The sequence below is a fragment of the Scatophagus argus genome, chromosome 12 (assembly GCF_020382885.2).
Source record: "Scatophagus argus isolate fScaArg1 chromosome 12, fScaArg1.pri, whole genome shotgun sequence".
NCBI lineage: Eukaryota > Metazoa > Chordata > Actinopteri > Scatophagidae > Scatophagus > Scatophagus argus.
The window spans coordinates 15,350,386-15,377,388 of record NC_058504.1 but is presented as its reverse complement, the minus strand read 5'-3'; the positions used below and the strand labels follow the sequence as shown (position 1 = coordinate 15,377,388).

The window sequence follows — 27,003 nt, the reverse complement described above, 5'->3', positions numbered from 1 at the left end:
TTTATTCATTCTTGGTTATTAATTCAGAGTTTTAGGACAGCACGGCACTATGTGTACAAAAGGTGCAAGAGGGTGTATTAGTGAGGCTATAATGCAGCTGCAAACCAAACTAACAAAACACTTCGGCCCACTCATCAGACCATGTTGTGTGAGAGTCTGTGCCACCAAATCAATAATGAATGCTGGTTTACCCATAGTAAAAGAACGAGGAAGAACTCCTCCAGAGTCACTGGGTCACATACACTGGGGAAACAATTAGAGGCTTCTTTGCGCTTCGCAGTGCCGCAGCTTTTTTTTCTTTCCTTTTTTTTTTTTCAGCTGCACGCATTTCCATTAATTTTTCTCTAGGGTCCTGCAGCACGCTTGTACCACTGTTGAGAAATTACAGATACCAGCTGCAAAGTCTTTTCCAGCCAGAAGTACAAAAGGCCATGTCAGGTCCTGGTGATATATGTGGGACTGTGTGAAGTGGAAAGCGTGGTGACGGATAGGACACCACTTGTATGAGTGTGTGTTAACCTCATAATGCTGACAGATTACAGATTTAAATATTTTAAATCTCACAGAGCACATGCTGCTGGTGATGAAGAGAGTGGAAATGACTGCAGTAATGCAAGAGATTAATTGAGATCCTTCCTCTCTCTCTCTCCCCCACACACATGCACACACACACACACACATACTCAAACACACACACATGCGCAACTCTCCTCTGCCACTGGTTGGCCACTGTATAATCACAGACCTCCATGCTACAAGTAGACTCTTGTCTTTGTTTTGTATTCTTTTGTAGTCTCTTCTTCTCTTTTATCCAAACCATCGCAAACATTAAGTACAGCCTCAGTGCCATCTTTCCTTTCTTTCTTTCTTTCTTTCTTTCTTTCTTTCTTTCTTTCTTTCCACAAGGCAAGTTGCAAATAATGTAGAAGTCTTTATTTATATCCTTCAAATCTGTTTTTAAGCAGACTCTCCACCACATTATTTACCTGTATTTGCTAAAGTACACAGAGAAGGCATTAGGTAAAGATGGAAGTAGTTCAAAGCTCTAGCTGACTGATTTTTTTCTTTCATCTGACTGTTCTGGTTCCAAATCAAAAATTAGAATCATTAGAAATGTAAAGGATTGTGAGTGCTTTGTCATTTTTGCCCCACAGCAAACACACCCCTGGTTGGTCCCTGTGCGGGGATCCGATCCGAAGATGTTGTTTTTCACTCCATCGCCAGCATTTCAGTGAGCTAGCGAGTCCAAATTCTCCCACTGCAAACTCCAAGCAATTAGGAATTTTTGACTACAGTGTTTTCTTTGTGTTTATATGTAATATATTTTCTATACATTTATTCTGTTAACATGTTTCTGCAAAACCTTTTTTTATGCCAGGGATATAATTCTGGTAGAGAAATACTACAGTATATCCCTTCATTTTTGGCTTAGAGCAGTTTATTTTAATGTGCAATTGTAGAATGTAAACTAAGGTTTTAATGACCTGAGGAGGGGGTCATTAAAACCCTTGAACTCTCCAAAACAATATGAGGACATGTCCTTGGTGTCTCGAGCGGTAGTTGTCTCTGTCTTTACTGATGCTCACATTTCCTCCCACGTTCCCTGCACATGCTAATCAGTTTGGCTGGAGACGCTGAATTGCCTGTAGGTATAAAGTGAGTGTGCATGGGCGTCTTTTAGCCCCCTGATGGATGTCCAGTGTGTCCGACTGCAGTCTCCAGTCATCTTGATAGGAATACACAAGTACAACAATATAAGGATCAGTGAATAGTAAGCAACCGAATCTAGTCAGATTCTCTTAATAGTATTGTGTTTTATAGTGTCGAAGATGTTTAAATGAGCCTTAATGACATTGTGAAACCTCTTACTTTATAGGAGAGTCTCTGCTTTTGGATTGGTTTATTTTGGTGCTTACATGTAGACCTGCTCCTGACTTTAGTCTATTTATATCTCGTGCCAGCTTGGCAAAGCTTCCTGATAGCCTTTGAGGACAGAGAAATTCCTCCATCAAACTCAGGGCCCATCTGTGCCCATATTCCTCCCAAAAGGAGCCGTCCTCCACAATTATAGCTTTCTTCCAATGATACCATCATCATGCCATCACTCAGTGTAAGAACAGACTCCAGGAAATTGACTTGATATTAATCAGACAAAATTACCAGGGAAGGAAATTAGAATGGGGATTTTACTCTGAAATTGATTGTGTTTTAAAGGCCAGATGCACTCTTTGCATGGCTCTTGCAGTTCGACTAATATATTGTTTATTTTATTGATTATTTAAAATATCCTGCGAGAGTCAAGCTTTAAAATACATGCTTAAGTTTAGTTGACCTAATGTGTTTTCCTTGACTTGCCGCAGCTCATCACATTGATACAGATCCAGATTCACCTGGAAATCTGGGTCATTACAGAAATAGCCTCATGGCTTACACTCCCAAGATGGCAGTTCTGATGAATTGGTGGCTGTAGGTCACTATGACAATGGTTTGAGTGAAACAGCAAGGATGAGGGGAGAAGCTGAAGATTTTGATGAGTTTCTTGTTGGTTTTTAATCAACAAAAACTTTGTTTCTGAAGAGTTTGGTGATGTGGGCGAACACATAAGACTAGTGGGATCCTCCAAGTGCTTTTCTGATCCTTTAAGTCGTGCAGATTTGAGGATTTTGCCATAAATGCCCAAATTATGTGCTCATAATCGCATATTATTTTTAGAATGCTGTAACTATGTGGGATGCAGCTGTGATTATTAATACACTGTATGGACTAAAAGTAGCCCAGTGGAGACCTGGTGACACTAGTGTCTAGTCTCTTAAGTCACTAAAGCCAGGAAGTAGATTGGGGACGACAGACTCCGCACTCTCTCTGTGGGTCCTTGTGGTCATCCTGCGCCCACTTCAAATTTCAGCCTGGTTTAAGTACAAGTGTTGAATGACATAATAGCGGTGGGCAGTTCAGTCCTAAAGCAGAAGAGTGATATGATACTGTTGGATAGAAATGGTTCTCTGAAGGTAGCAGGAAAGGAGAGGGGATCAGAGAGGATAAGAGCAAGGACAGAAGGAAGAGGTGAGATTGAAAAGAAACAAGAGGAAAATGGTTAGGTTGGAGAAAGGTAAGCCTGGATAAGCCTTTTGACAACTGAGCTTTGGGCTGGGAAAAGCCAGTCAAACCAAAATCTGCCAAGTTTGTTTTATTCATGCTTTGGACAACTACGGCTTTACTATGTTTTTTGGTTTTTTTTTGTTTTTTTATTTGACAGTGTTTGATAAACAACAAGCAGAACACAAATGCTACTGTTTTTTTTTCCACGCCCTCTCTTTTATGAGTATATTTTTGATTGAAGCAGATCTCCCTACCATGTTGAAAATTACTAAATGATTCAACGTTTTCTGACACCCCAGAGTTTGCTGGAATTCTCATCTCTCATTCTCTTTAATCACATCCTCTTTCGATCCAAACCTGCTTCACACACATTTCATGCATTTAACATTCCACTGAAGCCCTAACTCCACAGCAAACACTGACAATAAGCATTCATTGTCGAGGCTTTTTGGTAGCCTGGCACCAAGTAATATGTTAACTAATGGGGTATCGAGTGGAGTTATGTGATATTGCTGCTGAAGAATAACAGTTCACCAAACAGTATATTGAATTTTCATTTTTTGAGCTCCTTGTAGTTGTCTCCCAAGCCTACATCTGATATAAATAATGGAGTGGAAGAAGTGTTGTGTGTTTTACGGTGCAAATGGCATAGGAACTGTAAAATACATTTCAGGAGGACTGCCAAACTGCTACATATCTTTTTACTTGATTAGCTGTTGAAAAAATACCTAAAGGAAAGTCATTAGCCAGTGTCAACGCACCCGAATACTCCTCAGGGTTGATCCTAATGATACCCATGTGATTTATCCAGCAGATCCACGAACAGTGTCTTAAAGGGAATCCAGAACTGTCCGTATAAGCCGTATCTTTGCCTTTGTCTCACACTGTGCTTTCTGAGAGAAGACATTAGCAAGCTCGAATGAAGAAACCTTATCACAAAAGATGTTCGGAAATGTGACATGTGTCCTCAGGGATAATTGTGCTTTGTGTCTCTGTGGCCCACTTTTCCTTCACATTGATGCTTTGCTGCACACGAATGCCAAACAGCTACATCACATGTAAAGGTCTTTTTTAGTAGAATCCATTAGCAGGGGTCCTGAGCAAAGGACTTGAGAGCAGAATGTCCTCCAATGACAAAATGTTTACTCTTTGCTTGTAGCTGTCAGTCACAGTGTGAAAGGACTTGTCAAACTGGGTTAAATGAAGATCCTCAGTTTCCCTTTTAATCTGAGACTTGCACCCCACACCCCAAACAAAACGCTGCGAAAGATAATAAAGCAACCAAAACAGTAGAGTATGGATATTGTGGTGAATGGCTCATAGAGGATATTTATGTAATCTCGGGGCACCAGGGCTGAATCAAACCCAACTCAGAGCCTCTGTTGCAGAGAGAGACCCAAGGACAGTAGCAAATTTTCTAAATCCCTGGTAGACACAGAAAGTTAAGACATGCAGTGTTGCAATAAAACAATGCCCAACCCATTTATCTGAGCATCCCACACAACCCTGGCCCAGATTTACAGCCCTGGGCATCCAGAGCCACCAAATCTTCTGGCAGCTAGTGCTGCAGATATTGATAGGAATAGCAGGAATCCCACCAAGGGATTGAGAGTTGGAGAGGACTAACTTCCCAAAACATGAGCTGTCCCTTAATGGTTTTGGATCCAAAGACGAAAAGCGTGTAATAAAAAATTTTATGTACTATAATCACATTGTAAATTGGAATAAATTGTTTCTCATTGATTTTTCCTATTTCTCTGAACCTCTCTAGCAAGTGTATCGTTCTACATGGCATTAACAGTTTATTGGTTATTTGACAAAGCTCGGTCTTTGATGAGCATTTGTACCCTCTGGAGACGAAAAACAGACGTTATTCTATCAAGAGCAGAATGCCCGTTTGAAAACAAATAAAAACAGGCCGTCTCTCATCATTAGATCTGAAGCACTTAATCCTTCACAGAGGAGGCTCTCCTCTTCCGCCGAAAACCTTCTTTTGTATCCATCACATATGGATTGCTTTCGTGGGGTATGTCTGCATACCAAGTTGCTGATGTTGATCTTGTGGAGATAGAGGACAGCCTTCGCCATCTTGCTCCTCTTTAGGTTATTCCCAGGTTAGGCATACAAATACTTTTTAATTATTCACAAGATAAAACCGTGATTTATGGATTACAGTGGTGAAAAGAAGTCTAGCACTGAGATAGAGAAGAGCATTGGTTGTAAGGACAAATTCACAAATGCTTTTGTTCCTGATAACTTAAAGCATTGCAGTATGCTGCTGTCATACCAGCAGGCTTTGAATAAAAGCTGGATTTTATTCCTGCTGAGTGAAAAATCTCTCTTGATTTATCTCACTTTTTTTTTTCTTTACACACTGCCAACTCATAAAACATGAAAAGGACAATACAAATCTCCCACACACATAAGCACAAACTGAGACACACCTACACAGGTTAGTAGTTAGTTCTGTTTCCTGCAGAGGTAAATACTGGTAATCGGTCACATGCCATTTTAGCTGTTGGGGCTTTGCTTTTCTTGTCTGTTGAAAGTGCGGGAAGGCGATGTAGTCACATAACATTTTACAACAAGCATGTAGGCATTTCCACTTTTGTGTTTGCTGGTTGCAAAAGCTCCAAGGTTCTTCAGCTAGGAAAGAACAATGGCCTCGTTGTTCTGTCTCATCTACGTTCATGCCTGTAAAAGGAACATGAAAAAAACTCTGTTTCCTCTGTGAGCCCCTGCTAGTTGCACTCGTATCGCCGCAGTTCAGGCACAGAGGAATAGTTTTCAAAGTGTCACCGTTTAGGGCATGGTTTGGATGTCAGAAGCTAAATGAATAAATGATGTACCCTCAAGTTGCATTTGATGTAAGGAGGATCTGATCTGATCTGACTTTTTACTCTAGCTTGCTAACATCCAGATGTTGGAGGAAAACCCTTTTTTTTCTCCCTCAGGTTGCTAATGAAACATGGAACAGGGAGGATGTTTATAATTGCTTCACGTTAGGAAAATGGTAGAAAAAAAGACAGATAAAATGTTGTTTTGTCGAAAGCAGAACCGATTTGGAAATGCTGCAGTGTTGTGATCGCAAGGCACACGAGCACACATACGTTATCTACAGCATGCATTGTCAGTGCTCTGGGCTTTTATTGATGCAAAGTGGGCCCAGAAGAGGAAGGGAGACACATTAGTGGCTCACAGCGCGTGTTGTGTGCAGTTTTTGAGGAAGTACAGACAACCCGAGGCCTAGTCTGCCTGCAGTGTTTGGACATGGCCTACTTCTAAGTATGCAGTCATTAACGGGTCTTCTACTCTGTTTAAAGTACACAAATGGGATTTTAATTCATACCCAGAGTTCCTTGTGCTGAGTGTTTCCGCTGTGTCTTTTCATTCCTCCACATTCAGCTCTGTAGTACACCACAGTGTATACACATAATCACATAATTTATCAGGGATTTTAGAAAGTGGTGACATCTTGCGTACGTGACACCTTGCTGTATGACCTTGAGTACAACTGGTAGGCCGTGGTGTCTGAGGATGTGTGTGTCCACTGTCTGCCATCGTGGCCTACACTTGTCTCATGGACTTTGTAGTGCCTTTGTGCATGTTTGAATAATGTCCTGCAGGAGACACTCTAAGTGCAATGTCTAGGACTCAGGCGTCAGCAGTAATATCAGGGTAACCTCTCCTCTCCGCTCTCCTCTGTGTGCAATGGCATGGGGTGGTATTACAGCATTAGAACGCATGAATTACAGCCATATTGTTCGCTCAATGTCAGGGGACACCGAGGAGTTTCTGGTGGCATCATGGCCTCCATCAGAAGCAAGAAAAATGAGGAATGGGGACTGTTAAATGTGTTTTAAATATATCCCTGTGTGCACTGTTTTGAACTGATAAATTTAAGCCAATTTTGCAGAATAATGCTATACTGAATTAGGGTGCCACATTCGTCACAAACTGATGAGCTTAACGCTGCTCTGTTTGATCTCAAGGCTGCTGTGCTATCATAAAGCCAGGTACAACTCCGTATTCTGTATCGTAGTAAATTGATCTGTGCATTTTCCAAAGATGGGAGGTAGGTGTGTGTGTGTGTGTGTGTGTGTGTGGTGGGGGGAGGGGGGTACATTGGATGCATTACCTAATAGATCTGGCAGAAATACAGAGTTCAGGGCAGTCTGATAAAGCTGGGTTACAGTACTTTAATCAATCACAAAGAACACGAGCCAATTTAGGAAGAAGCCTGACATTCAAGATAGGCTTTCAGACAGGATTAGAAACAGTGAATGGAGAGTGGACATATCTGCCAGGGCGAACAGAAAGGACTGTTGTCAAGAGACAGTGTTCCCTCCTCCATGTGTGATACTGAGGCATGTCTCTGACACCCCCCACCCAACCCCAACCCAACATCTCCTCAATCCTACCCTTACCCCACCAGCAACTTTTTATATTTGGAAAAACTAATTCTGTCCTTGTGACCTTGCCCCTCAGTTACAGTTACACTTTTTTTTTTTTTTTAAGTAACAACCTTATCACAAATTTTTTACTTTTAAAATGTCCCTCAGAGCTCATCATCATCTGGAATCGCTGGCCTGGCTAAGTTCTCTAGAACATCCAATTAGCAGAGTAAGCTGGCTGCTTTTCTAAACTGGAAAAAAAGCTGCACCATTCCAGATTGGACACCATGATGTTTGTCACGATTGCCATCAAATTTTCTAAATGAATTTTTTTTTTTTCCAAAGGCTCGGTATTCCTTGGAGTGTAGGGCTAACCTAGCCTTTAGCTGTAGGGAATCCTGAATATCCAGTCCAATAACCTGAGCAGGATCAATGGGGAAATCAGCCAGGGTCTGTGATGCTGCTGGATAAGGTGATGGTTCAGCTGTGGTGATTGATATCACTTCACTAATCCCTCTGCATCTTCTCCTAAATCCACCTCGCTGCAGCTACATGAGCCTCTAACGTGATGAATTAAGATGTAAATACTCAAACCCACATTACGTTTCTGTGTTTTTGAATGTAGATTATTTATTATTGGAGTCAAATGAAAGCAGTGAGAATTGCATTTTTCTATGTTGTTGTGTAGTTTTTCTTTATTTATTTACATTCATAGATCTGTATTCAGGCTTTTCTGATGATTTAAATTAACAACAATGTGCCCCCTGTTCAAGAGCAGAATACATTCCACAACAAACTCTTCTCTGAAATGTCAAAGATTGTATGTCATGCAGTCCCTCTGAATATTAAAGCACTATTAATTACTTAAATGTGTCTTATTAATGGCAGATAGAGGCCATGTGGTGCAGCATGTGTTTGTTTGGTCTTTGTTTATGCTGTAGATAAAGGTCACCCCCTCATTAGTGCAGCAGCATCTTTTTTGATGTTGTGATATACATAGTAATCAAGTGTGGCTCACGTTGCTGTTTACTGTTGACCTTTAGTTAAAAGCACATCACTGTCGGGTTGGTTTGAAACTTAATTATGCTCCCATAAAACTCCGGGCAGCTTATACAGTGAAGAGGCCACATTTAATGTTTTCATTAGGCTACTGTAACCCTGTGCTCTCTCTGTAATACGGCCCATACCATAATGCTCATGAGTCTATTATGCTTTTTTTTGTGCGTGTGTATAAAAAAAACAAAAATAGATGTTGTGGATTTTGCTGTGTCAAGCGTGCTTGTGTACATCTCAGCTCTCACTGCAATGTATCCAGAAATGCTGTCACACAACAATACACCTTGGCACCTCTCACTTCTCTGTAACCACCAGGCATTTGCATGTCAATGGCATCATTCTACCACTGCGCTTTTGGCATTTGTGAATACTTTGCAAAGAAGCCAGGCAGTTGAGGTTTTGAAAAGAAACATCAGAGTAGTGTGTCGGGTATTGCTGTGTTTGTTAACGCTTTATTTTCTAAAATTTCATCCTTGCCTAATTGATCATCAGCCACTATTAAGCACTCATGTGGTTCAGGACTGTTTCTGTGATGCTGGACACGCATGAGCCTCGAGGGAATAGGTGAAGATACAAAACTGCTGTATATGATCCAGCAGAGGCACGTAAAAGGCTGGGATAGTTTTAGATCAGAGCAAATCAATTAATCACTTTATGCTCTTACATTAAATTTAGCTGTCTCACAACATATTTTGCCCGAATGTGTTTGCATATTACTGTAACTGCTGTACATGCTAAGGTACCTAATGCATTATTAGCCAGACCTTAATTATACAAGCAGCATCTGGGTCATGTCTGTGCTTGGTGCATGATTCTTTGGAGCCCTTTCACACCAAATGATAAAGCTGACCTTTCAGTTTTTACTGAGAAGTGCAGCCTACTTACCTTAAATTAAATCTGTTATTTAGCTTATTAGGCCATGGGGAGATTCATTTTCTCAGCATACTTACAGTGCACATTACAAATGCACGCACACACACACACACTTACACACACAAATGCGAAAGGCTATTACATTTCACAGTGAAGCCTCAACAGCTTTCATTTTACTGTTAAAAAAATAATTAATGTTACATTCTTCCGGACAAGTTGATCTGAAATTTTAATCTTTGTCTGCATAAAACATAATTCAAAATGCAGTGGATGAAAGTGGCGAATTACATGCACTCAGTCCAAGACTTCACTGCATTATGAAATGGTGCATAGCTAAGTGCTGTCCTCAGGATGATCAGCTCTTCAAAGGCCTGGCTTCCTATGGTTTATGAGGATACTTCTGTTTGTGTTTTAATTCCTGTAATGGTGGTTGGTGGATGGCTGGGATGCTAGAACCACAAGAATTAATTTTCTCTATCCCTAGCAGGAAATGTCAACCAAAAAGTAGATATTGCATCACTGTAAATTACCCACATAATCCCAGTTTTAGATGTATAGTATATGCTTTTCATTGCAAAGGCAATCTAAATCACGTTATCACAAGGCACATTCTTCTGGCCTAGAGGAACGGTTTTCTTCCTTTTAAGTAATTGCTCACCACTATGGGTTACTCTTAGTTGCATGTCTACATTTGATACTGGCACTGCATATGGTTATTTAGGCCAAGGACAACTGCATGGCCTCTTTAATTTAGAGTAAAAGAGTCAATAGTGGCCATAGGAGCTGATCCACATCAGATTTTATAATGCAGTGCCAATGAACTTGGGGCCCTGATTGTGAGAGATCAACTCCCTGTCGTAATTATCAGCCAGACCTCAATTAACTCACATAAACCCTCAGTTGAACTCTATGTGTTTGTGAAGTGTTAACAGCTGCTTTAAGAAAAATGGTTCCCCCACTCCCATACCTGTCAGTTCTTTAGTAGCATGGATCTGCCTGGATCGATGTTCAGCGCACTGCATATTGTTAGATACATTGCTTAAACTGAAATAATTAAGCATTCAGTGTAGAGTTTAAATGGGACCCATTTATCCCACATGATACCCTCATCAATCTCACATAGTAATCAATCAGTGCAAATATAAGTGAGTTTCCTTCTTGTTCAGTATTTCATGTCACAGGGAGCTCCTTGACAAGCAACATTTAGACCAAGGAATGGAGCAGGAGTAATAACACAGCTGTTCACATTTGAAGTGATTGTCATAAACTTTGATTTGCTTTATATACGCAGTGCCATGCCAGAGCTGTTCAGGTTTCTTGCACTTGCTTGAATTTTATTAGGGATGCATCCCAGAAGGCTAAAAATCCATCCTCCTTTCCACTGTAAGCCAGAAATTGATGTTAGTGCTGCCATGTTATACGAGCTGTCCTCACAGTGGAGGAGATGAGAGGAGCTCCGAGAAATATCTGCAGAATTCTCTATGGCATGTTCGAGTGTATTTTCTCCTGGAATTCAATCATGTTTCACATGTGCTCACCAAGTCGAATCTTATATGTTGCCACGTTACAGATGTAGGATGATGAACATCTAGGAAACACAACATTTAGATATGAGGTACATTTGAGGTACTTGATGTACCATTTTATGTTGCTTCTTACTTTTACTCCAATACATGTTAGAGGCAGTTATTATATTTTATACTCCATCACTTTTGTCTGGCAGCTACTGGAAGTTAGTCATAACCTTTCATACTTTTCCTATCCACTGAAAACCATGTATCTCCAAATGTCTTGAATTTGAACAGATGTGACAAACCGAGGGATTAAAGGAGCAAGTCAAATATTTTAAAACCAGGGCCCAGTGTTTAGAGGTTTTGTTGGTTCAACTGGTCCAGCAGATCACCTCAGCCAGCAGCTGCAACTTAACATTTGTGGCAGCCCTGACTGTGCTTGTTTTTGCCTCTCACAGGAGTGAAGAAGTATCTGACAATCATAAAGGAAACATTCCAAGCTGAGACAGAGGCCTTTTTCTTAAAGAGTAAAATCTTTTTTTTTTTTTTTTTGCCTCACCTAGATAGTTAAAATCAGCTAAATATTCAGCCATGACTTTGGAAATAATTCATTGCTGGCAAGTCCTCCCTCCCAGCTCGTGCATGTCAGCTGGCTAACACACACAAGCTGGGAGATTTCAGTGACTCCTTCTTGAGCAAAATAGTGCTTCTGGTTTCTAACAACTGGTTAAACAAAATTAACCAACGTACATAGATGTATTGGTCAATATCTGAATATGGTGCTGGATAAAAAGTCAGGGGATCATCAAAGTTATTACAATTACCCCTGCTGGAAATAAAAGTCATAAAAGTTAGCCACATTGTGGTGCCACATGAAAATGCAGAAGCTCATCAAAGTAGGGTTTGTTCTACAAGTAATATCACAATCTATTTAATTGCAATCTAATTTGAATTAGATTTTCCCTGTTTAAAGCACTGATCGTTTCTGAAGACAGAAGCCATCCTCGTCTTGTGTTCTTTGGTTAGCAGTGTTTTGGAGCTGTGTTGGCAGGGCTCTCGAAATCGCTCGCAAAATATGTCGTCAAGGGAGCAGATCACACCCTGCAAGTGGCATCTGTAGGAGGGATGGGTAATGAGTATGCCTTGTGTAAAGCTTTAATGTGTTTACATACGGCTAGATTAGAGACGGACCCAACACTTGCCCCTGTGGATTCTCAAAGACTCCCTGTGGGTGACTTGAGTGATTAGCTACTTTGAGTTTTTTTCAGTAGAAATGTCTAGTGAGATTCTGCAGTGGATCAGTAGGAGTTAGGATGATAAACTGTTGCGGGACTTCATAAACATGTATATATATATATATATATATATATATGAAGTATATAAATCCTCCTGTTTCTGTCCTTTTCCATCTAATTGAACTGGTTTTGATTAATATGCTCATACCCCAACATTTTGTTTCACATATTTTTTTTACTGCCTACCTCCAGACGTGCACACCCAATCAAGAGAAAGAGAAGCAGTTAGTATAGATTTAGGACTGGGTCCACTGCCTCGACATTCAGCTTCAAGACATCTCAAATCTGTCCCTATCATTTGAGTCAAAAAGAACAAACAGTTGTTTCAAGCACCGTCAACAGTTAAGAGAATGGCCATTACTTATTTGCAGCCTAGCAACAGAATTCATCTCAACATGTACTCACCTGGAATCTGTCTTTATTTGACCTGCCAGGCTCACCCTTCCATGTTTCCTTGGCTGTTTGGCTGGTAATGGCACTCGGGACAACATTTGTCCAGCAGCCAGGGGAAGGGGTGGAGACACGCAGCTGAGCAGGTGGCCACAGCAGCAGTGCCGTGAATCCTCACCATCTCCCTTTTGCTTCTTTAAAATATGTCAGCAACGCCGATTAGCAGTCAGAATGTGCCGCGTCTTTGTCCTTGATTTAGTGCCAGATCTCCAAAGAAATAATGGCTGTAATGACTGCCATTTTTGATGAAAAAAGCCAAAGAAAGGAAGAGTGGGCCCTCATCTCTCACTATTGCAGAGGCACTGGTTCCCAGCAGGAGTCTTATGGAGCTGCAGTTTAGTTTTGACATTTTGAATGAATGTTGTTTCTGAAACATGCCAATCTCCTTGATTTAATATGTCATGCTGTTGTTCGTGTTGCCCAGGAGCTTATGTAAAGCGCATGCCTGCCAGAGGAAACTGTGTTTGTACATTCATTATTGATTTTGCTGTGTTGAAATCCATGTTTGATAAGGTGAAATAAACACCTGTAAGCACACAATTTACACATATATTTTCCACATTATTGACATGCCAAGGCTTGAGAGTAGTGTTACAAGATGAGAGCTTGTCTCAAAATTAACCCCTCATATTGATGTGGAAATGAGAAATGGGAAAGTGAAGACACTAAATGAAGTTTTTGCTATCACCTCTTATATATTTTAATGAGTTTAGCTTAGGTAACCGCCTGGGTACATAGGGTTCTGTCTTCTGGTTCCTGCCGTGTTGCCTGTTGCTTACTTTCTCCATAATGGCATATTCAGCCTTAGTTATAATGTGTAGTACCAGAAGCGGTTGTAATCAGTGATTACACTCTCTCAGGTCAGGACGGCTCAGTTCATTTAAATCCAGATGTTCCAGAGGACTAATGCTGCTTTCTGAATACCTCTGTTGCAGACTAGCTCCTATAATAACAGAGTAGGGAGAGTCAGAAGCTCCATGTACTCAGAACTCTTATTGGTTCCTTTTTTATCAGAGTCCATTCAGCCTCTCTCTGAGGGATGTCGGGGCGTAGGAGTACATTTGGCTCTGTGCTCAGACTTTTATTGCAATGCAGAGATCTCTCCAGTGTAGGATGAGAAAGGCTGTTCTACAGTAAGTGTACCTAGCTGTGGACTCAGACCAAAATAAAGAGGCTTAGAGTCTGTGTATTTTCTTCTAAATATGGGATACCTACAGGGGTCAATATGTACCATTTAGTTGCTTTTGAATATTGACAAATAGGGACTGGACCAGCAGAATTTCACATGTCCTATCTATCAGGGACCGGCGAATTGGGCAGGAGAGTGTTTAACGGCGTGTACTTGGTGGAGTGCCGTCCTGCATTAAGGGCTAATAACCTCTTTTAGACTCAGCACAGCCAGCCCTCTCCTCCTACACATTCTCCTCCTCCTCTTCTCCCCCTTCCCCGCCTCCATCACCCCAGTTGTATTTATTGTGGGCTGCAAGGCCACAGTGATGAGACGATCAATATTTCTGGGATGATGACGGAGAACTCATGCAATCTCTTTCCCTCTCTGTTCCTCCCTTGGCAGTACTTCAGCAGGTAGAGAGATCAAAGCAGAGAGGACCTCTGAGATGCTGTTGGAGGGGAGACTGATGAAGTCCTCTGTGCTGTGTCCTCTAAACACACACACTCCATCACACTGTCCTATGTCCTTGCTATGTCCTGATTAAAAAGTTTGACCTGGTGTGTTTTATCTCCACTAGAATTAGTGCTATCACACTTGTTCTTCTGCTGTGTGTGCAGATCTAAACAGAAAAGACTTCAGTTAAATTGTTAAATTGGAAATCTTGTGTCTGTGGGTAGAGGTGCCTTTATGAAAACCTCTGGGCAGAAATCCTTCTGTGTTCAGTGGATCAATAGGTGAAACTCTTTACCCACAGAAAACACTATAGCTCTTTAATGTGAGTTCTTTCAGTTTTTGCACGGGTCAGGAATATAGTCATGGGTCATCAGGTGCCACACTAATGACTCAACACTGAATGAATGCGATGATCCTAAATTTGTATTGGCTGCCCAGTCTGAATACTCAGATACCTAACAACCTTGACTGCCGTTGCCATGGAGATCAAAACACAGTAGTCGCTGAATTCAACCACAACTGAACAATTTAAGTAAATTAATTTAAGCTGTCGCTTGTGTTGTCAGTGGTGCCCATAACAACATTTTAAGCTCATGAAGGCTTTTCCTGCCAAAATGCACCTTGGGAATTGTAGTTAACATCTACCGTGAAGATTTTATGTGCAAATATGTGTTCCTTTTATTTATTTATTTATTTTGAGGACCGGATATTTTCTATTTTTCACATTGACTCTGGTTGATTTGACACATCAGAGCTACCTGCTTGTGTCTTAACTGAGTCGATAACGTTTAAAAGCAGCACCCTCTGTGGCATTGTTTAGTGTTACACTGTGCAACAGTTGTTTGTATTCACCTGCTTATCACCATGGATTTCAGATCATTATGACTTTGTGCAGTTTCTCCTGCCTATTGCTTGAAAACTCTAGACAGGATGGCAAAATGGAACTAGGAGTAGAAGAAGAAGAAGCTGACCCATCTGACTTCACCACTACCTGCTTGGAGACTGTTAGGTGTGCTGAGATGGACAAGCGGCAGATGCTTGTCCATCTTAGGGTAACTCAACACAACTGGGCACTGCTAACAGTAATTGAATGCACATCAACCTGAAATGAAAAAGTCCTGTAAAATATTCAGATTTTGTTTGAACTGTTTTGATGATACAGCGTATTGATCACTTTGCAGGCAGTAGGCTGTGGTCCCATTGAATTCTATTGCTCAAGTTGAAAGATGTTTTCTGATGATGATTTAATCACTGATGCACTGAAAATAGGTTTGACAGCAGTTTTATTGATAGAATCATAGTGAGTGTAAATGTTGTAGACAAAATAGTAGAAACCCTTCTCTTTATAATGCTTTATAATTCAACAGCACAACAAACTACAGCCCCTAAAATAACCATAAGGTCTAATTAGCACCTCAGTAAAGCAGTTTCAACATTATAACCTTAATGAATGTATTGCAGTGCTGATGTATTAAACATCTATGAGGCTTGAAGCTTCCTGTAACTAAAACCTAGCATCTAAGTGTGTTATATTACTGGTTATATTATATATCTTACTTTTGCTGAGGTTATAAATATGTTGTGATATGTGGCACTGATTGATACTATCAATGCTCTAAACAGGAGTGAAAGATTTTTAATGGTGTAGTTCATACAGTCTTTGGAGTAATGTCTGCAAGGTTTCCAGCTTCTGCCACACTGATCCATTGTGAGCGACTGTATCAGCGTGACTTTTCTAGCATTTCGAAGTCTTCACCAATCCCTGGCCCTAGAGCAAGACATGGATTTTAGTCCCCAGATTGGATATGGACGGCTTTTCATGTATTATCACTTAGCAGGTGTTCGGTCTCAGCAGAACTGTTTCACCGCGCACATTTCATTTCCATAACTACTATGGAGGTGGGCTCATCTGAAGTGTTTACAGAATGTACTGTACATGTATGTGTTTTTGATATGAAGTGAGGGCTTCCATGTACATTTTCCACTGGCAGGATTTCCACTGATCCACAGCTGCAGAAAATGGGTATAGCTGCCTAGCGATAAAAGCACCTCCAGGAATGTCAGGATTACTTTTTCTCAGTGGTTAGTGGCCCTCCAACGGTTGCTGATACATTATAAATCATTTACACAGTCATTTTGGAATGCAATATCCCCCTCTAAATGCAGGCTTTTCTTCTACATTGTTATTAGAGCGAGCACTGCAGTAGGAGCACAAGGCTGAGGGGGACCCTAAGCCACAGAAATTGAAAATTGATCATTCAGTGTGGGAAACTGTTGTCCCTGGCTCTCGTGGTTTATTCTATGACTGTAGATTAGCATTTACAGCACTGTCATTGGAGGCAACCATGCTGTCTGTAGCTGCATACTACTACTACCCCAGCCCTTCTTCTGCTCATCCAAGAAGAGATCTCCTGTAAAGACAAACAGGAGAGATGAAATTCCACCTTGGTCTGTTTATACCAAAGGGGAGATGCAAGGAAAATGCTGAATGACGTTAAGCAGGATATAAATTTTTTATCATGTTATTATGTTGCTGCGTATGACTCTTGCTGTTGGGTTTTAGCAGTGCTTCTCATGTAAATATAGCTATTCTTTAAAGGACAGTTTGACAGTTTTTCAACGCTGTCTCAAAATGTCAATTACATGTCCATATGTACACTGAAACAGGTTTTGCTTTCTGTAATAATTTCTCCTGTTCATACTGGCACAAATGGGGGAGTATTATACTTTAAAAAATAGTAACTTTGGAAGATAATCACTTGATTTGAAAATGTTTTTATTGGAACAATGACTGTGTATTTGGTGCCTCATAACTCCTACTGTCCTTTCATAACTAGTTTGAACATAGTGATTACAGCAAACACAGCTTGTTTCAGTGTTCATATGGGAACCTTACTTTTCTTTTAAGACAGAATTAAGAGGAATGCCAACATTTATTGTCTTTTAACTACTAATATGAAAAGAGGTCTATGAAGAAGAGAATAATTACATACTGACAGTTAATGCCTCTCACATTTTACTTCTCCTGTTAGCGTTGTTATGTACAACTTGACAAGTTTCCCAACAGTTAATTGCAATATCAAAGTCAAAGTCTTGATTATGTGGACTGATGATAGCACGAGGAGCTCTGTCATGTTTATGTAAGCTGTTTTACGTCATGTCGGCAAAGTCAATAAAATGACTGACTAAAAATGGAAGCAAGCTGGTGGGCTGTCGGAAAAAATATCATTAATTTTCCTGTCTTCTTCTCTTGCAGCACGGGATAGAAGAACTGACGAGTGCAGACAGAGAGAGGACGGTGAATGAGGACCTTGCTGCAGAGAAGAAACTGAACAACTGTGACTTTTTTGTGACAGGCTCCGGTATCACAGCTGATGACTGTCCCTCAAGTGGCTGAACTGCAGTGCTGAGTGGGAAGCCTGTGTGTTTGCTGAGGGCCTGCCCTAGCTTGTATGTTGGTCACTTACAGTTGTACTTGCTCGCAAGGACCATGTGGTTTTCTCCAAGGAGAAGTCGTCTCCCCTCACAAAACTGTCACGGTGCCCCCATTTGCACCAATTTTCCTGTGTCCTTGTGGGTATTAAGTGTTTGTTGGTGCTTTGCGGCCGTGAGAGGTCAGAACTACCACCCAACTGTGAACACGCAGTATGGGAAACTCCGAGGGGTGAGGGTGCCTCTCCCCAGTGAGATTCTGGGGCCAGTGGATCAGTATCTTGGGGTTCCCTATGCCGCCTCTCCAGTGGGAGAAAAACGCTTCATGCCTCCGGAGCCACCTTCGTCCTGGTCGGGCATCAAGAACGCCACTCACTTTGCTCCTGTCTGCCCCCAAAATATTCACAACGCTGTGCCAGAGATCATGATGCCGATATGGTTCACCTTCAACCTGGATATAGTTACTACATATATACAGGATCAACACGAGGATTGTCTTTATTTAAACATCTATGTTCCCACTGAGGATGGTGAGTGCGTTGAGTAAACAGGGTGAAACCAAGCCTTTCCTCTCCTCTTCTGTCTCTGCCTCCCTTCTCGCTCTGTCTTTCCTCTGAAGTTATGTGTCACCTCTGTATTTTGCGCGGAGCATGACCTGTTGTCTGGCGCATGCTGTGTCCATGTCCATCACCTCGACCTTCCATCTTGACTTGATCTTTCATTTAGTCTTTTCATCAACTCTCCCCTTCCATGCCACTGTTAGAGGTTCCTCTTTTGATGACTAAATGACTCATTGATATGACTGAATAAAAAAGAAAAAATAATTCTAATCGTACAAGGAGCAGATTGTTAAAACTTGGTGCACCTTCCTGCCCTCACTGTCTTGACTGTTCTGGGGATATTATTAGCCATTAGTAATTAGCGGCCTGCTTCATAAGTGAATGATCTCCTACTGTAGGGTTGGTGAAATATTCTGTCTGGTACACAAGAGGCCTGTGGCATCAGCCTGACCTATGTAAGACCCTTTACCCTCCTTGCATTATCCACTTTGTCCTTGCACAAAAAGCTGAAAGCTAAAAGCTAAAGGTAGCATACATTGGGCTCCACCGAGACTAAAAGATTTTATATCTTGTCTCTCTTTTAAATGACCCCCATTATTTCACCATTTGAAGGAGACCCACACAGGAAAATGGGCTTGAAATGTTAAGTGCTCAAAGAATCAAATGGATGATGTCAAATAACACTCTAATTTATGAAATTACTATAAGAATTGCAAAACTCTGGAAAGCCTCTGTGTTCTGTGTGGCTGTAATGGGTCTTAAATAGAAGTGCATGTGAATATGGGCTTCCTGTGTCCCAGGATGCAGCAAATTCATTCCACCATTTTGGAATATTTCTGCAGCAACACCCCAGTTACTTTCTTCACAGGTCCTCTGTTGTTCTTGTTGTTGATGATGACTGGGAGGGTGGGAGGAGGAGGGGAAGAGGGTGAAGAGGGAGTCTGACTCAGTCTGAGTTGTTGCATGTCACATGCTCTCTTTTCCAGATCTCTCTGTTATTTTGTAGTTTTTTCATTCATTTTACAGTCAAAAGAATATCCAAGGAATGTGCCAGGAAACCCAACAAGAAAATGTGTAGAAAAGGAGGTATGTAAAAAAAAATGAAAAGAAGTGAAAAGAAAAGAAAGAAAAAGCAAAGCAACACGGAACGAAAGAGAGGAATTGAAAGAGTGAAAGAGAGAGGAGAGTGATGGGTACATCCTTCCAAAGCCGCCAATATCACCACCTATCAGCTCCCAAATCAAAGTGCTAATTGGGATGAACGTGGGACTTGTGACTCAGGTCAACCTTTACATGAGTGTGACATATGAGTGAGTGGTTGTGCTGTGGGAGTACGTGTATGTGTGTGCATGCTGAAGTGTTGGCTGTAATACAGTGGAAAATGAGTGAAACTGCAGGTCCCCAAATAAATAATGATGCTTTGTCAAACAAAACAACACAATGTCTCAGAAAAACATATATTTATTTATGTTTCTGCATTTTTATATTGCTTGTTGATGTTTTAAGTGTGATATTCTTTCATTTATAAACAACTGTTGATTAAATCAGAGGCATGAGTGATACTTTGAAGTAAGATTAAATCTGACTTGCGAAGACTTCTAGTCATGTTTCAGACTGCTCTCATGGCACCAGCTTATTGGAAGTATAGTCAGTACATGAAAACACTGGAGCCACCACTGTTGATTAAATTTACACACAAAAAATGAAGGACCACCTCTCTCTTATCTCTGATTATTATTTATTATTCACAGTTATTCAAATTGAGGGTGGTGGGGTATTTTATTGGCATGACAGCTTCAATCTATTATTGTGGCAAGTGCTCAAACATGAAGGAACACGGGTCAGTTTCATTAACAGCAGCTAAAATTCTCACTGCTGGTAACAACAGAGGGCTAATTTTATAAGCCTGCCTAAGGGCACTAGGACCTACAAGTGGCTTTAAGACTGTGAACCTGAGCATATCTCACTCCACCCTCCAGCATCAGTTTCAGCTGGGAGACCTCCCTTGTTGATTTCCGTGGAGGCGGGAGGCAGCTACTGGCTTCACTCTGTGCACTCGCACATTCTGCTTTGGTAAACCAATTTTGTTAGAGACAGACTAGCCCTCCAGGCACTTCTGCTTCTGAATTAGTCCCAGTTGTGGAATATACACAGAAATATCTCTTTAATATTCCCCTTCCACTTGGAATTTTTCAATTATCTTCCCCATGTTTGGTAATGAGAAAATGGTTTATCATAAGTTTCATATGTTGGTTTGGTGACACATTATTGTGCAGAGAGATGATTGTTGCATAGTTCCTCTATTTCTATAAACACAAAGGTTGTAATTTCCAGCCTTGCTGTAAACTCTCTCTTCATTTCAATTACACCTTTTTATAAAAACTGCTTGTACTAATCTTGGCTTATGTTGAATTAGCAGTGCAAATGAAGCATAATTTATCCTTCTCAGGCAATGTAGAAATCACCCTCTGAAGCATACTTTGGCTTTGGTTAAATGTTTCCAGCAGGATGTTAAAGTCTTGTTTGACTAATTCTGAGTGAATTGAGAAACTGTGCAACAGTTCGTCAGTTCCCCCATTGAAGATTTTAATGAGGATTTTAAATCTGCTCCATGAAATGGTTAATGCCAATAGGGTTATATGTTTTCTATTTTAATGTTTGCAAAGCTTTCACTACAGAGAGCTGGATGAAGAAGTAGAGTCATACACACTGTGCACATTCAGTCCTAATAACACCTCCACTACAAATTATACGGTCTTTATCTTGTTTCTTTGGGGTAAAGAGTGATTAATTTTCAGAAAAAGTGTGATATTTGACTCTTGATGAAATGGTTTTGTAATTGTTGCTAAGCAACAGTATGCAGTTGTTACAGAAGCAGTGTAAATGGCCCTCTTACCTATAGCGTGAAGCACCTTGTTGCAGTGATGATGCCTATCAAGTGAAAAAAGTTGATCAGTCACTTATGAATCCTGTAGGATGCATCACACACAATATTTGTAGAGCTGTCTGATTTGTGAGACATATGATAATTTATTCTGTTTGGAGTACTAAATATATGACACAATCTGCAGTATTAGTTAGCAGAATGGTGGTAAGAATAAATATGTATAATTTTGATATAATGCCTTGAGAGTTACTGAAAAAGGCTCCTGTATGGATCCTGTTCCATTAGCATCCTCCTGGGTCATTGTGTAAGTCTTTATTGACAGAGATGCAGCTCATCTTCCTCCATTGACCAGGAGGAAAGCCCTCAAACCACATACTAGTGCACTGACAAAAGATCAAACACAGACTCATTCAAAAAATAATGGAAGACGAAATTGGAGTGGATGTTTCTTTTTTCAGAGCCGGAGTTGTTGTGCAGCTAACTTTGACAAGGCATAATCAGCAGAGCATTGCTCTTTGTTCAGCAACAATCTCATGTTTACAGCGAGTCAAATGTGATTTAGGGAATGGCTGTCCCATGTCTCGCTAGCCCAGCGCAGCTAAAGATGGAACAGCATGACCAAGATGCCCAAGCAGGTAGTCATGAGGTCATATGGAGGTGGTCAGATGTGCAAGATCAGCATGGTAGTTCACTTCTACTTATAGTGCACACATAGGACATGCAGCAGTGACAGGCCCACAGACGCTGGAGCAATGGTTGTATCAGTCATTTTCTCTGCTCTGAGTCAGAGTGAATGGAGTGAAGAGAGGGGGTAATGATGTGCAGGGACACAGCTGAGCACATTCGGCCCCAGAGTGCCAGATTGGTTCAAGATGGGTCAATTTTGCGAGGACAAACCCGGATGAGGTCAATCTTTATCTTTAAAAGAGGTTTACATTGTTAAATTGATTGACACACTTTTAAAGAGATCTGTAAAATCACATCCTTTTGATGAGATCCTGATTGAGGCAGAGTTGTGGTAATAATGTGCACTCACTGTGCTGCATGTCGCCTGTTTATACAATATGCACATCATTTTCTATGGGGTTTTATGGCATGTCTCTTTTGCTGCTTGTAACCCACTTGTAAAATCTGACCTTGGAGTCCTTCACACTGCACTCTCTCTGACTACTGCTGCTTCTGAGAGACATTCCAAGATCAACCTTATAAATGAGATAAATGTAACGGAATCTGTTGTACATTTTGGCTTGATTTAGACCTCTTCGCTATCGTTCTTATGCAGCCCGCACAGGCAGCAAACTGCCATGTGTTAGGCAGCCCAATTATTTGCCAAACCTGTAGATTAACTACCCCAGCAGAAACATCGGACATTTTTTCTCCTTCTTACCCGAAGACTCCCAGATGCTCAAGAGCTGTGGAAACTGCGAAAGAGCCCCAATCCTGGTTAGACATTGCCTGGGCCATGGCAGACAGTAACACACCATGGTAATCCCGTTGGTTGGCCGACTCAACCCTGCCTAAGGGAAGGAGGGGCTACTCTCTGAGTGCTGCTGAGGAAATCTGCATGCTTAGCAGACAGCACAAAAACTTTCCAATAAGACAAGAACAAATATTGGCTTGTGTGATTTTAAAACAGAGCAGATGCCCACTTTTCTTTGACAGAAAATTAATTCTGTAATCTTCCATGCTCATCTGTCTGGATTGTTGATGACCCCAGTGAGTGAGGGCTGTAACCAGCCAGTGGCAGACTAAGTCTGCGCACTGACTTGAGATGCAAGACGCAACCTAAGCAGGAAGTTCCTATTCAGAAGCCTCCTGCTGCTCTGCTGTCCAGCTTCCACAGTCAAGGCTCAGTATCACTGTTCTGTTCTTTTCTTTATTCCAAGCTACAAAGAAATAGAGGACACAGCCTGTGGAGGCCTAAAGCCCTGTTAAAGTGGAAAACACTATTTATTTGTTGCCGCTGGTATCTTTGTTTGCTTAAACCAAGGCTCTTGAACCCAGATTTTCCTTTAGGTCTCTCTATTCAGTGGACAGAACCATACAGCCCTTATTATGGCTGCACCACAACGTGCATTGTTTTTTACACACGTTTTCAGGCTGACATATTTGGGATCTTTGTAAACTTTTGAATGTGTGGTTTTGTAATTGTGCAGCTGAAGAGGTTAAAATGGCCTTATGAAGTTTCTGGCAAATGCATTGCTTGTATTGTTAATTTTTTTTCATATTTTATATGATGTATTATCAGACATTCTTTACATCGTTTGCTTGCTTGCCTGCGGTCTTTTCTTCACTGTCTTTATTGATGCTTTTCTTGGTGTGTTACTGCCAGCAACTGTCAGTCAGTAGAACAGCGTGAAACTAACAGCAGATTGTCAATTGTGCTGCCTTTATGCTACCATGAATACCAACAAAATGGGGACACACTCAGAGAAAAAATAGCTCTATAGCACTAGTAGTAGTTAAAAAATCTCCACAGGGTACCTTTAACCAGAATCCAAAATTTTAAATCAATTCAAGTCTGTGCATTATGAATCCAGTTTTGATTAAGTGTTGAAAGCTTTTCAACTGTGAAGCAGAACTTATTTAGATGACAGATAGAACATTAAGAAGCTTAACGCTTGATGATTTCTGATTGTTTTTCTAAGATATTGTGCAGTGTAGTCTTTTTTGCCTAACACCTGAAATAAAAGATTCATTAGGGATCAAGAATAGAGGTAAGAGACACTAGTGTGTTAGCTTACCACCATACTCAGAAGCCTGTGGTCGCTGTTAAACATGTCCAGAAAAACAACTTGGCTACATTTTATTCATTTATTTATTTTTTTTTGGGGGGGGGGGGGGGGGGGCAGCTGAAGCACAGTGTGAGTTTTGGCTGTCCTTTACTGTAGGATTACAGCCTCCTTAACCTTTTAGCTGCATTCTCCATCATTCTCTCTTATGTGTCCCTCCCAAGCTGTTCCTTAACCTCTAAACTGGGAGACAGATTGAAGGAGAGAGAGACAGTCAGAGCCAAAGATGCTAGGAGAGACAGATCCAGGCACTCTCAAAGAGAAAAATGGCCACCTGAGGATTAGAGACTGAATATAACTGCTCTAAATTGTCAAGGCTGCAACATTTCACATTTCACTAAGTCCCTTTCCACATTTTGACCTTTCTGATATTTAACTCCAAGGCCCATCTATTGTCAACGAACCTTTTTCCAGCAAAGGAAAGGCAGTTAACATTTAGCCCTTCCACGATGTATTGAGCGAATTCTGAATTCAGTCGAGAAGTCTCTAGAGTATGAGAGCACTGTATATATAACTGTGTTTGCCTGTGCGTGTGTAAATGCGTGCACACGTTTATTCATGTAACTGTGTCTTTTGTCTGCACTTTCATCCCACTGAAATTTTAAATTTCAATACCCTTTAAGCAACAAGAAAGCCCATCAAATGTGGTTTCTTTTAAGGTGATCTGATAAATGTGACAAGTTTCTATTTTGCTTGTCAAGGGAAATGAAATAGTTGTTATTCCACATGCTGCCTGTTTTTAGGCAATGCAAATGTCGGGTCCTGGAGGCCTGCAAAGAAACTCATCAATCCATTGATTTAGTGTAATTTCATATGTAATTGTGCTCATTTTGGCATCACTTTAAAAGACTGAAGGTCAAATATAGGCTGACTTGCTTGCTGAGTCACTGCAGATGTCACATGTTTGCAGTTCCTATTATAGAACTAGCATTTGACACACACACACACACATAGGCTCGCAGACAACACGATTCAAAGTGACAGAGCTTCCCTGTTGACACCTGCCATCCAATCTATGCCTGTCTGAAGTACTATCGCTCAATAACCTCACTGTTTTACCATGTCAACGGCACAGTGAACACTAGAGTAAGCTAAACCGCTAACAAGCCATAAAGACTGCTGTTGAAGCAGATAAAACCTTATGTTTGACTACTGACTTTTATTTTGCTGAAACATTTTTACAGGTTTCCTTGAATATTAGTGAGATGTGACATCTAATAACTTAATGGCAGTCACTTCCTACACAAGGAAGATGCTCCTGGCTGAGAACTGGTGCTGTTATGAAACTTGTTTAACTTTAAAGTGCTATACCTGCCAAACTCCAAGACTAAGGCCATTTGTAGACTGAGATGAGCACTTTGTGAAACATTACAGCCCTCTTATTTACCTTAATGCGATGACTGTATTGGCACAGGGTTGGTGCCGACACCTTTCAGAAATTCATGCCTCGTCGTTTGGTTAAAGATTTGAATCTGGCGCAATATTTGCTTCAGTGTTATCCAGCAGATAAGTGCAAAGGCACATTCCAGGTAGATTACGTTGTAATGTGAATATTTCAGCCACTTCTCTGGCAATTTTAGCAATGACAGATTAAACTGGGTCATAAAATCCATTGTCATAATATTAAAAACTGATCAGTGTTTTGGCATCTGAAAACCATTTCAGCCTAGCATTTCTGCATTGTTTGTTTTGTTTTGTTTCAGTGAATTTATTTATCATCCAAATAGAACACATAGACAATACAATAACATTTGGTCAGTACAACAGTGTTAAGGGAAAGGTGTGAGTAGTAAGGAAGATAGACATGATACAAAACCAAGACAGGACAAATACAACAAACTGAAGGCAGAACCAGAGACTAAGGGCATAAAATGAGTTGTACGAACTGTATGCTGTTAATTGATTACATTTTGATTATATTGCCAAATGACTTTGCAAGAAATTGCGGCCTACCACAGCTGGCAAGCCATTCACCTTACCCTGTCTGATGACAGATACATATTAAAAGCCTCCATAACAACTTCCACGACATGCTGACATCAGACAAATAACCTCTTATTGCCAAACAGGGTGATACAGAAGTTGCATGTCTCAAAATAGCAGATCACATAGCAGTCCATACAAATTGCATTATTCATTATGCCTCATTATACAAACCTGATGGACTGACTGAACAAGGTCATTGTGCAGATGGTGGAATCAACAAATTGAAAAGGCTTCTCCACTTTGGACAGCGTGAATGTACTCAGTAAATGTCATGACACTCAGCCTTTTACATTATGCAATATATTGCCTCTATCAATTAACAATGGGTGAGGTATTCAGACACAGCGTTGCATTCATTCAAATAAAAGCAATTTAACTAGTGCCTATGCCAAAGAGGTTTGTATTGCTTCAGACTTCTTTATCCATAGCATATGCAAGATATGGTGTCTTGCTCTCTAGCCGACTGGTGAATGATAAAAATAATATTATTATAAGATTCTTGTTCGCTTATTTAGCTTCAAATTAAAGTTGTTTAACCATGTGACCCACTCCTGATAAATTTAGTGAGCTGATATTGAAAGAACGGCCACACTCATTATGGCATTTACCATGTCAAATAGCAACTTCACTTTCCCCAAAAGGTTAATGTTTTATTTTATAAACATGTATTCATTGATGATGTTAGTGGTGGTGGATGTTTGTTTCAGGCATGGGTGAAGCGCACCTGTAATGTTAAACACTATGGGAAACGCTAGAACATCTTCTGAAAATTGTGAAGGGTTCAGTGTGGACCACTAGATGTTCATTTTAATTCATATTCATATTTTTGTTGACCCAGTGATTGCAACATTTCAAAATTCTGATAAAATACAATTTTTCTTTCAAATAACGTGTCAATACCACTGTGTAGGTGGTGAGTCAATGTAGGGCCTGTACACTATATTTGTACATGGTGCACAGGTGGCCCCGGGGGGTAGCTATTAATAATAACATAGAGCACAAGGACAACAGCATGTTACCTATTGTTTAGGGCAAAGAGACAAG

The 27,003-nt window shown here is 40.7% G+C and overlaps 1 protein-coding gene across 3 annotated transcripts in view; it reads left to right on the top strand.

Annotated features, from left to right (window-relative positions):
* nlgn3a (neuroligin 3a) overlaps positions 1-27,003 on the top strand; it is a 169,070-nt gene that overhangs the window by 60,469 nt on the left and 81,598 nt on the right. For 2 of the 3 annotated variants that reach the window (XM_046406260.1, XM_046406258.1), the window contains exon 2: positions 17,559-18,264. In XM_046406260.1, the coding sequence (XP_046262216.1) occupies positions 17,793-18,264 (472 nt within the window). In that variant the 5' untranslated portion in view covers positions 17,559-17,792. Of the gene's footprint in view, positions 1-17,558; positions 18,265-19,320; positions 19,381-27,003 lie in introns of all 3 variants that reach the window. The other variant, XM_046406261.1, reaches the window with a different exon arrangement.